Source organism: Mytilus edulis, chromosome 7, assembly GCF_963676685.1.
Source record: "Mytilus edulis chromosome 7, xbMytEdul2.2, whole genome shotgun sequence".
NCBI lineage: Eukaryota > Metazoa > Mollusca > Bivalvia > Mytilida > Mytilidae > Mytilus > Mytilus edulis.
In genome coordinates, this window is record NC_092350.1 from 53,254,096 (window position 1) to 53,267,123 (window position 13,028).

The window sequence follows — 13,028 nt, forward strand, 5'->3', positions numbered from 1 at the left end:
AGGAAAATGAAGTGAAGTTAGTCAAAGATTTGATCAAAGGTCTTGGGGCAAACAAGACAGAAAAATCTATTATCGCAATGTCAAAAGCAGCACCAGTTATAAACGATGTAACAACAAACTTTGACAAAATGTTGAAATTGAACGACTTCAAAACAAAACATAAAAAGAGATCATCGGAGGAAGACATTCGTACTCTAGTTAAGAAGCTAAAAGATCTTGATCTTTGGAATTTTCATGAAAACAGAACACTAACATTATTCACTGGTATAGGTCAATCACCTTTCAACTTTAATACTGATGTGTTTTAAGGAATATGAAATCAACCATATTCAGACTGCAAAGGGATTTGCCATGTGAGGCAGATGATGATAACAATCATGATGATGACGATGAGGAAAGTGACATGGAAGATTAATTAAAACATATACATGTACTTGCATTTAAATAATTTACTGGTCATACATACAATTTATAAAAATCAAAAACGAAAAATGAAAAAATCTGTTATTGATGTGTAAATAAATTAATATGAAGTAGAAAGTTGAATGATGATGGAATTCAATGTTAGCCATGCCATGGTTCACTCAACAAGGGGAATTTTTGACAATACTATAAGAGTAATTGAATATTTTTTGCAGCATTTTGAGAAATGATTTTGCTATGAAAATGTGTACTATAAGTAAAAAAACAACTCCTTTAAAAAACGAAATTTCTGTATAAGGTCAATAGTTAGGTTGAATTTTTAAGCTTAAACTGTATTGGTTTAACAAGGATAATGAGTGTTTTGAAATATATGTCTAAATGTCAAAGCAGACTTACTTCTTTGCTTTTTTTCATAATAAAAAATAAGGCTATTAAAAACATTCAACAAGTTGTTATTTTGAATTAAATGCTGCACGTCAACACAATGTAAAACAGTGAGTTGTCTTATAAAAAATATATTGCATTTTTCACTAAAAAAATTATATTTAAGTAAGGTAACTGTAAAGCAAATTGAAAGTCAAAATATAATGGATCTACTCATGTGATATCATGAAATGGTAATTTCAATCAAAATTAGGCCACAATTGTCTACCTTACAAGACCTTGTTATGGGCTATAGTGAAAACATTCAAAATAGAATAATATATGTACTGTTATTTATAAGAGAACATTTCAAATGGGTTCTGTATTTTAATCTTTGTCACTTTTGTTTATTGTAACTGCCTGCAGTAACTGCAACATTCATACATTGGTCCATTAAATTTGGTTTCATTAAAGCCAAAGTATTGTAGCAGCTGAAGTCTGAGACATTTATCTTTTGTCTTGCAGTACTGCACCATAGCGTCCGATAAACCCTTACGATTTTTCGCTAGATCATTGTTATTGAAGTACATTAGCGCCTCAGCTTTCTGACCCTTTCTTCCTGCTCTGCCAACCTCCTGGAAATATTTCTCCAATGTAGTTGGGGGCCTACAATGTATGATTTTAGTAATTGCGGGTGCATCTAGACCCATCCCCAATGCCACAGTTGCCAAAACCAACCTTAGTTTTGGTTCCTCTTTCCGTAGTTCAAACAGTATGTGTTGTTTCATTTGTGATGTATAATCCTTGTGAAACTGGCCAAAAATTCTATTTTCAGGAATTGCCTCACCTATGTACTGCTCCTCTTTTAACTCATAATTTATGAATTGGTAGAAATACCCCAATGCTTCTAAACTTTCTACGTACACTATTGTTAATGGGAATTTGTCCCGCTTAGTTTTAAGCTCTTGTGCAAGAGGAACAACAATATCATCATATTTGCTAAACTTCTGAAGGTTTGACAATCTTGTTTTTATTTCAAGGAACAAATTCGGTCGGTCTGGGTTTACTTTAATAATAGTTGGGTTGATATACTGAAGTATTCTGGAAAGGGATTGTATACAACTTGGTGTGGCAGATGCTGTTACAGCTAGGTGAGCAGCATTTGGAAAAAGAGCTGTTAATTCTCCAATCTGCTTAAACTTTGGTCTGAAATCTTCTCCCCTGCAATTTTAATAATATGAAATTTGACAGCAGAAAAGAAATCAGTAAAGGGTATGACTTTTTTTCATAAAATAACATAACAAAGCCTCCAAATACATGAAATAACATCACCTAAATATTAAATTTAAGTATAAAATCATAATTTCAGACTCATTAACAAGAGCAAGTCACTGCAGGATCGTCATGAGGTGTTATGATTTTGGAGATATGAAAATTAGTATGATTGGAAAAGAGACATGTCTAAAATTTGTACATATTTTGTATGCCAATGTGTATTTGCATTGTTGTTTATCACTGTAATTGACTGTACATATGTTGGGTTCTATCAATAAAATTGTTTTTATCTTGAATAACTGGAAGGAAATGATAAAAACATGTAGATGTCTTTAGATCAGAAACTCATTAAATAGATTTTAAGGTGAAAATCAAACAAATTATGAACTTTACTAAAACTAGATATAGTGTTATTTAAGAAGTCTTCAATAGAAAAAAACTAAATTACTAATTTTGTTGAAAACTTTGCAGCGACGAGAACATCTGTTCCCTAGCTCGCAAAAATTAAAAACTGATAAGAATACCTGTACATTTACCTGTAGTGGGTGTATTACACAGGTAAGGTGATCAGACATCCTAGGGATGTTTTTATTTCTAGATCACCTAGATGTTTGCGATGAGAACTAGTCAATGCGAATTATATTCTAATTTAATAAATGTCAATTTTCACTGGTTGCTATAATGAATATTATTAAAAATTATAAATGCATTTTAAACTTTAATTACAGAATCACAATAATAAATGCGCGCAATAATTTCTGAATTTACAGTAGTTCAAAGTTTCTAACAGATGTAAAAAAATATCAGTATTAAAGATTTATGCATGCAAATAATACTGGATGCATAAAACAATGCTCCAGCAAATAGTTTTACTATTTGTCAAAGTCTGTTTACTAAACTTTAGCAGTTATAGTCGACAAAAAAAGGTCCTTACATGAAAACAATAAGAAACAATTCAATTGAGAAAAATAACACCCTATAATTTATAATATGTAAAACAAACATGACTGACATGGGCCAATGTAAATCACTTTAAAACTACAGGGTTATGACCTGTTCTTGTGTTTTCGTTGGTGCTTTATTTGAAAATGCCATATCCTTAAATTTATTGCTCTAGGAATGCCATTGAATATAAGTTTCATTATAACAAAGTTCATCGAAGAACTTCTGTTAGGAGGAACAAATTTATAAATGACGATAACTCTTACTATTTTTCAGCAAAATTTTATGGTCTCTTGGAACCCACCACCTGAACATACACAGAATGGTGACCTGGTTTATTACCGTTTAGAATACAGAACTAAGTATGACGAGACAAGTAAAACTATGCTGGTTCCTGCTGATAAAAATGAAATGTTGTTATCAGGTACGGCTACTGTTTTATTATTTTGTGTAGTGTGCGCTTTTTTCATTTTCATTGTTCTTTTTTTTTGTATTCCCCTGTTTTAAAATAGTTGGGGGTATACTGTTTTACCTATCTGTCCATCCATCCATCTGTCTCATGAATATTTTTCATCACATCTTACTCAGGAACTACATTTCAAGATTTCTGGAAGTTGATTTTAAGGTATATATATGAGTCAGCTTTACTGTGTGATTTGTTTTCAGATTCATCACTCAACTTTTCCCTGTTTACCTTACTGGTATACTTTAAGCTGCTGTGGTATCATTAGTTAGCAGTATCTCACAGCTTCACTTGTTTTATATATAATAAACTGAATTATATTATAACTACAGCACAACTAATGTCATTGGTCTCTATCTTTTTCAGGTTTAGAAGAAGGTATAGTTTATGAGATGAGAGTGGCAGCTGTCACTGTCAATGGGACTGGACCATATTCAACATGGGTTCAAATGGTTGTTACAAAGAGTGGCACAGGTAAGGAATAATTGCTGTTTTAAAACCAACTTTTATTTCCAGGTGGTATTTTATAGTGGCATCTATACCTCTTACATACATAGCTAAAGTAATTAGAATGGTTAATTGGTCCGACCTTAATTGAAACAGTTTGCCATTTCAGAACCTAACTTTTGCGGTTTCAGAATCCAACTTATTCTGGGTAATATTTTAAAAAGCTTTTACCAAAACACTATTGGTTAAAACATTCTATACAATGGCAATTCAACCAATGGTGTGACACAATTTTCATTTTAGGGTACACACAATGAAATTACCAACAATTCTTTAGATTCTAAAACCCCCAATTGATCAAATCTAGATTTTGTGCAATAAGTTTTTATTACGTCATACATTGGTGAGAGTAGTCATTTTAATTTAATTGGAGATGACCAATTTCTATCAGAGAATGTATTCAATACTACATACCTGTTGTCCTTTTAAAAAACAATCAAACGATTAAACGCCTGAGGAATTTGTGTGGTAGCCTCTTTATTTTGTGTATATTGTAATTGTAAAATAAAGATGTATAATTATGTTAATATTAAATAAAACTTCAAAACATATTGTCTTATATAAACTTTTATTACACTGTAACGTTTCCATACATTATTCATGATTACTTGGATTTGATTGGTTTGTTTAAAGTTTTCAGTTCCAAGGTTCTTTGATAAGAGTTAGAAGGACTAATGGAGTCGAAATGGTCAGACGTTTATGTCCAGTAGCCATTGAAGTGTTTGAGAATTTATATTGAATAGTTATGATTGTATTACATTGACAGACTTGACATGTTGACAACTTGTAAGCTGTCATATAGATATCACTGTGTGATATACCAGTATGTATGTTTGAAGTGGTTTGTGACACGACAGTAACAACCTTGCTCCACAAGTTGGGTGTTTTACGTTACTGATTAAAATTATCCTGAACCCTAGCAAAGCGACATTAGTTTTCCTTGAGGCCTAAAAGGAGGGGGGTAGGAGGGGTCCTGATCCCGAAATCCCGGGCTTAAAAACACGATATCCTGAGGTCCCGAATTTAAATAAAGTTAAATCCCGGATCCCGAAATTTGAAAAAAAGAATTCCCGGATCCCGAAGGAGTAAATCCCGAAATCCCGAGCTTAAAAACACCGATCCTGGAGTCTCGATAAAGGTCCTATCCCCCCTCTAAAAGTCAGCTATTACATTGTATAAACTCTTACTTAAATTGATCTTAAGTATATTGAATTGTTTTTGACAATAAAGCTTTATACTCAGGACTTACGATCAATTGTAGACATATTTTATTTTGAAACCGATGTCAGGTATATACATGTATGATCATGTTTCATGTGAATGGCAACAATAAAATGTCTGGATAAGAATTGAACATTATAATTTTGAAGATCTTATGACTCCTTGATTATTTGTGTTCATGTACATGTATAACTAAAATATATTTTTTGACAGTTGAGACACAGAAACATCCTATTGGTCAACTAATTCAATAGATGTATATTGATAAACTCAACATAGATACAACCAGGATTAAAATTTTGTATGGCAGGCACCCATTTTGTTTACAAATGCAACGTCAGTAATGCACGAATCTAAAAGTTAAAACAGCAAATAAAGTCCAAAGTTGAAATATATGATAAAACGGCTATGAGAAAATAAGGACAAAGTTGACATGATAAAGGGCTATGACAAAATTGTATATTTTCAGTAATTGAGCAACCCCAAGAACCTCCATCAAATCTGACAGCCGACCCAGTACCACTTGGTGTAAACTTGATGTGGGCGTCGCCTGTAAACACCAGTATACCAGTCAAAGGTTATATAGTAGGTCATGGAAGGTTTCTCCCTGAAGTTTATAGAAAGATTCTTGGACCATCTGTTTTTGAGTATACCATTACAGAGTTGAGTAAGTAATAGTTCATCAGAGTTAAAGGATTTTCAATAGATATAGGAAGATGTGGTGTGAGTGCCAATGAGACAACTCTCCATACAAATAACAATTTAAAAAGTAAACCATTATAGGTTAAAGTACAGTCTTGTCAAAAGTCTATAAAAAAGAACAAAGTTTAGTATCTGACAGAAAAAGTTTGAAAAATATTTTTAAAAATCCAAACTTGTGTTGAATGATGATTTTTAATATTGAGCCTAATAATGATAGAATTAGACATACTTCAGCTATATAGCACACCATTATTGAAGTAAGACATATTTATTAAAAAAAATTCTAACATGACAATACAAGGTACTTGTTGAAACTTAAACACAAAATGATTATGACATGTATATGGTTGACACCATATTTGAGATTAAAGCATATATTCATCTCTATAGTTTCTAGGGGATACAGCACCTATTTTATTGTACATTTATAAAGTTTGTTTTAGGTTTAATAACAGTTTTCAAGGTTTCTAAAACTCATATTTTTGTTAAAACAAAAATTTTACTGATTTAAGAAAATTAAGTTAAAATAAAAACCATTATGAAGATAGTAAACAAAATGGAATATTGAAGATTTCTATTATGTAAGAGTAAAAAAATTGTTGGTCATGTAAAAAGAAGTATGGTATACTTAATGTATTTCCATCAATCTTTATACATAAACCCCAACATTGTTTTGTTTGTTCAAAAATATTGTTTAAGATATTGCTAAGTATTCATTTTTGTTGAATCCTGAATTGGAATAAGTCATGAACCATTTAAATTTTATTTTGGGGGGTGCAGGCTTTTTAAAATAAAAAAACTGGCCTCCATTTTGGTAAAAAAAAAAAATCTTGCCTATTCACCTGTTCTAAAAAAATATATTCTGGCTTTATATACAGATAGTATGACAAGTATGATATGATGTTGCCTTGGATAGACACAACAAACATACTCTTCCTTGGTGTGCATGGTAAAAAAATATATAACTTGATATACAACCCAAGGGCATGCCCGAGAAAATTAAATGGTTGATGTTTTTCATTTTGTTCTTAAGAATGTATTTTAATATCAACATGAGAAATAATGGTATATTTATTTTAGGACCAAATGCTCAGTATATTCTGACTGTCCGATCATTTAATAGTTTTGGAGAAAGTAAGCCAGCTTTTTGAAAGCTAAATCAGGTATGAGTAAAATCTGTTGTATGTGTAGATAAAACATTATCAGAAAGACATGATATGTAGATATACATGTCCACAAGAATTTTTTATCATATGACGTTCAATGACTTTGTAAGAATTGTGAGTCTTTGAACTTAGAAATCTGGTGAGATTTTGTTTCCATGAGTGACACTGTTGGGGCATTGGGGTTTGTGAGTTGTACACAACTATCCATCAAAGTTCAGATGAAGTGGATATTAGCAATTGTAGGCAACCATACAATACAGCCTTTGAAAATGAGAAAAAAGAAAAAATTGCCATTATATCTGAATTTACATTTACTAAAAATAACAGCAAAATTTTGATAATAACATCCCTAGTTATATATGATAATTTGCAAACAATCTCTCATATTAAGCTTATCATTTTAAAAAAAAAATTATTGTTATATTTTAGGGAAAAGACAATAGAACAATTATGAAATAACTACAATAGCTGCCACAACTCCAGGTAGGTGATCTATTGTTGATCATTGTTCTCAGGTTTGGAAGGACCTTTTTTAGGGAGTTTAATTAATTAAGAATTGAGCCATTTTATTTGCAGGAATTTTGGAATAGCCAGTAAAATTGTTAGGAATGCAGGATTTTGGAATTTAATTTGATCTTGATGACATAATTATCATTGGAATTAGGCATTTGATATTTCAGGGGGGTTAGAACCTTTATCAGGACTCCATGATCAGGTGTTTTTAGGCTCGGGATTTCCGGATTGATGCTTTTGGGATCAGGGAATTCTTTGTTCAAATCTCGGGATGTCAGGATTTAAATTAATTTAAATTCGGGACCTCAGGATTTTGTGTTTTTAAGCCCAGGATTTCAGGACCAGGATCCTTTCTTTTTGGTAACCCTTTTTATGTAAAAAGAGTTTTTGTAAAAAAACAGTTTAAGAAAAATTAAGAATTTGTGGCAGTAAATTGTTCCATTACCAGTAGAATATTTTCAGTCCCCTACCAATGCAGTGGAGGGTGACTTTCAGTTTGTACTCAGTCCTTCTGTCAATCCATGAGTCCGGCAAATCAGTTTTCCACACTTTTTTTTCATGCTTGAAGATATTGATTTTATATTTTGTATATTATCATGACAAGTTACTGTTCAGGCTTGAATTATGATCTGATCTAAAGATTTTGGGATGAAATTAGGTTCCTATGGACATAATAAAAAATTCAATCAAATATTCAATTTTCAGCATATTTTCCCCCATCATGCTTATAAATATTGATTTGAAAACTGGTATAGATAGAAATTTTATTTTAAAGTACAACTTGGTACTTATACATGAAATACAACATATTACAATATAGTTTTATCCTGACAAGTTACAGGTCAAGTTTCAATTTTGTTTCTTTCTGATGTCTTTGTGCACAGTTTTGGTCCTTGGACTTAGAAAATCAGTTTTCAACAGTTTTTATCAGCATGCTTGAAAATATTGACATGATATTTGTTATATGATTTAAACCATGCTAAATATAGATCATGAAGAATTTTGTTCCAATAGAATTGCATGATTGACTGGTAGGGGACTATGTATTGCCATGCAATACTCACAGAATGCTTGTTGTTGATTTCATTTATTAATATCAAACTGTAGTACTTCAATCTTATTACAACACCCAGTTCTAACCATTAATAATAATCTTACTATTTCTAGTTCCAGGAGCACCATATGATGTCAGAATTAAGGAACGAGGAGAAGAGGTCCCAACAGTACTGGTTACACGGAAAAGACCAAACATCAAAGAACACATAGAATGTCAGTAAAACCTCAAAGAACACATAGAAGGTCAGCAAGAAAATCTGTGAGCAGAGCTTAAATTTGTAACTCATTATGTCCCCGCTTTAAAAAAATGGGGGTAAGCTGTTTTACCTCTGTCTGTACATCCATCCCTCAGTCCGTCTGTCCCATGAATACTTTTAACACATTTTTGTCAGGAACTGCCTGACAAGGATTTCTTAAATTTGGTTTCAGGGTTTATATAAGTTAGCTATACCATGTGATGCGTTTTCAGATTCATCATTCAAAAACTTCCTGTTTATCGAACACTTGTATCATTTTTCACATGATAGCCAAGTTGAAAACTTTCGTCACATTTTTGTAAGGAACTACAATACAAGGATTTCTGAAATTTGGTATCATGGTTTATATTTATATAAGCCACCTATACCATTTGATGCGTTTGCAGATTCATTCCACAACAACTTCCTGTTTACCGAAATATTTCGGCAGGGGTATCATCATTAAGTAGTAGCTCACAGTTATACTTGTTTTCTTATCACAACTTATTTATTGTTTAGACGAGAATATTGTAAATTCATAGATAATTGTGAGGTTTTTATTCATGTGAATAATGCATCTGGGTGAGGATCGCAATAATAAGCACTAGCATTCAGATCTCTGCTTGCAAATTTTTAGAAATTTTACTGTTCAAAGGGAGATAATCATAGCTTTTCTTGATTTCCTCTTTTGATACTGTAAAAAAGTGCTGACTTAGATTTTAAATTTATAAGTAAAAATAAGTTGCAAAATTGTAACGTGCTTTATTACACATACACAAATATATGTGGTGTTCCATAACTGAAAGGATATTGATGCAATAGACATGATAGAAGATAAAACCATATTTTGTTTTTGAAAAGGTTAAATTGCCAGAATGTAGAGACAGTGAATTTTGTCAGATGTTTTGGAATGTCTGTTTTGACTAGTTGGGGTCTTTGGGTATGTGAACTCCCACCAAAAAAGTATTAACTAATATTTATATACTTTATATACTTTAGGATATATATTTTTTTTCAGTTGACTTTTTTTAGGAATATATTATTTTCATATTGATATTTTATATTTCACAAATATGATTTAATATTTCCATTTTTTTTTCTTATTTATTCAGGATATATGTTATTGCAATTGGTGTTTATATAAGTATTGAATATATGTTATGGAGTTAATATTTTTATATTTCAGGATATATTTCAAATTGATATTGGTATTACATATTATTGGATATATTTTAAAAGTGTTTTTATATTACATTTTACAGGATATATTATCTTTTCTATATTTTGGAGTATGATAGATATAGGAAGATGCGATGTGAGTGCCAATGAGACAACTCTCCATCCAAATAACAATTTAAAAAAGTAAACCATTATAGGTCAATGTAAGGCCTTCAACACAGAGCCTTGGCTTACACCGAACAACAAGCTATATAGGGCCCCAAAATTACTAGTGTAAAACCATTCAAACAGGAAAACCAACGCTCTAATCTATATACAAAAACGAGAAATGAGAAACATTTATAAATTACATAAACAAACAACAACTACTGTAAATCAGATTTCAGGGGTAAGCTGTTTTACCTCTGTCTGTACATCCATCCCTCAGTCCGTCTGTCCCATGAATACTTTTAACACATTTTTGTCAGGAACTGCCTGACAAGGATTTCTTAAATTTGGTTTCAGGGTTTATATAAGTTAGCTATACCATGTGATGCGTTTTCAGATTCATCATTCAAAAACTTCCTGTTTATCGAACACTTGTATCATTTTTCACATGATAGCCAAGTTGAAAACTTTCGTCACATTTTTGTAAGGAACTACAATACAAGGATTTCTGAAATTTGGCATCATGGTTTATATTTATATAAGTCACCTATACCATTTGATGCGTTTGCAGATTCATTCCACAACAACTTCCTGTTTACCGAAATATTTCGGCAGGGGTATCATCATTAAGTAGTAGCTCACAGTTATACTTGTTTTCTTATCACAACTTATTTATTGTTTAGACGAGAATATTGTAAATTCATAGATAATTGTGAGGTTTCTATTCATGTGAATAATGCATCTGGGTGAGGATCGCAATAATAAGCACTAGCATTCAGATCTCTGTTTGCAAATTTTTAGAAATTTTACTGTTCAAAGGGAGATAATCATAGCTTTTCTTGATTTCCTCTTTTGATACTGTAAAAAAGTGCTGACTTAGATTTTAAATTTATAAGTAAAAATAAGTTGCAAAATTGTAACGTGCTTTATTACACATACACAAATATATGTGGTGTTCCATAACTGAAAGGATATTGATGCAATAGACATGATAGAAGATAAAACCATATTTTGTTTTTGAAAAGGTTAAATTGCCAGAATGTAGAGACAGTGAATTTTGTCAGATGTTTTGGAATGTCTGTTTTGACTAGTTGGGGTCTTTGGGTATGTGAACTCCCACCAAAAAAATATTAACTAATATTTATATACTTTATATACTTTAGGATATATATTTTTTTTCAATTGACTTTTTTTAAGAATATATTATTTTCATATTGATATTTTATATTTCACAAATATGATTTAATATTTCCATTTTTTTTTCTTATTTATTCAGGATATATGTTATTGCAATTGGTGTTTATATAAGTATTGAATATATGTTATGGAGTTAATATTTTTATATTTCAGGATATATTTCAAATTAATATTGGTATTACATATTATTGGATATATTTTAAAAGTGTTTTTATATTATATTTTACAGGATATATTTTCTTTTCTATATTTTGGAGTATGATAGATATAGGAAGATGCGATGTGAGTGCCAATGAGACAACTCTCCATCCAAATAACAATTTAAAAAAGTGAACCATTATAGGTCAATGTAAGGCCTTCAACACAGAGCCTTGGCTTACACCGAACAACAAGCTATATAGGGCCCCAAAATTACTAGTGTAAAACCATTCAAACAGGAAAACCAACGCTCTAATCTATATACAAAAACGAGAAATGAGAAACATGTATAAATTACATAAACAAACAACAACTACTGTAAATCAGATTTCTGACTTAGGATAGGTGCAAACATTTGCAGTGGGATAAAACGATTTAATGGTACCAAACCTTCTCCCTTTTTCTGAAACAACAGCATCACATCACAACATAGAAAAACACACGATAAAATATCAATTGACAGGCTTATCTTAATCAAAAAACGTACATTAATACACTTTGAAAGAATAAATTTGATCTGCGATATATCTGAATGCAAATGCACAATTAATAAATTATTAGGGACAAACTTTCAAGGCCAAAAGCAAACAAACAAGTCCAAACAAAGCCAATGGTCCATTATCAATAAACTAATACATATTTTTGTTTAGGGGCTAGCTGAAGCATGAATATAAAAGAGAAGATGTGATATGATTGCCAATGAGACAACTCTCCACAAGAGACCAAAATGACACAGGAATTAACAACTATAGGTCACCGTACGGCCTTCAACAATGAGCAAAGCCCATACCGCATAGTCAGCTATAGAGGGCCCCGAAATGGCAATGTAAAACAATTCAAACGAGAAAACTAACGGCCTTATTTGTTTTAAAAGAGCATGCTCCTATCATCCTACGTGTGTAAGATTTTATCGCTGTATTTGCTATTGTCTCTTTGACCCATTCCCCATTTCCATTCTCAATTTTATTTTTATTGTTGTATATGATATATTTTTTATTTCAGGATATATTTTAATGAATTATTGATATTTATTTGATATTTCAGGATATATTTTACTGTACACCAACGACAGCTCTCTCCCTCTTCACCAGTGGACTGTAGGTGGAAGATAGGTCCGCTGCTATATGCCCTGAGGTAATCGGTGCCCTCAGGTAACCGGGGGAATTGGTCATCGATTATTTCGCACAAAAATATAGTTCCCTATGTAGATCAATCTTAATACCACATTGTAATGTGACTTAATACCAAAACCAATGTAATTAGATAATGTCGTCATTCTCATTATAGAACTTCATGGACGTTGTATTGTTTATGTTATGAATGTGTTCATGTGAACTGAGTTTATTGGAGATGAATAGATTGAATTTTAAGGTGTTTTTTTCGGGGGGGGGGGGGGGAGGGGTGACCTCAGGTAACCACCGTAATTAAGGAATAGTTAAA

At 31.5% G+C, this 13,028-nt stretch overlaps 2 protein-coding genes across 2 annotated transcripts; one reads left to right on the forward strand and one right to left on the reverse strand.

The window, feature by feature from the left end:
• Positions 1–1,193: 1,193 nt before the first annotated feature.
• Positions 1,194–3,156, reverse strand: LOC139483210 (ATP-dependent DNA helicase Q1-like). The gene is made up of 2 exons (XM_071267241.1): positions 3,104–3,156; positions 1,194–2,007 (listed from the first exon to the last, which is right to left on the reverse strand). Exons 1-2 carry the CDS (start codon positions 3,154–3,156, stop codon positions 1,194–1,196), a joined length of 867 nt encoding a protein of 288 aa, XP_071123342.1.
• A 96-nt stretch (positions 3,157–3,252) lies between these two features.
• Positions 3,253–12,689, forward strand: LOC139483211 (neogenin-like). The gene is made up of 7 exons (XM_071267242.1): positions 3,253–3,427; positions 3,833–3,940; positions 5,664–5,861; positions 6,977–7,059; positions 7,492–7,545; positions 8,743–8,844; positions 12,633–12,689. The coding sequence occupies exons 1-4, from the start codon at positions 3,253–3,255 to the stop codon at positions 7,045–7,047; spliced, it is 552 nt and encodes a 183-aa protein (XP_071123343.1). The 3' UTR covers positions 7,048–7,059; positions 7,492–7,545; positions 8,743–8,844; positions 12,633–12,689.
• Positions 12,690–13,028: the final 339 nt, after the last annotated feature.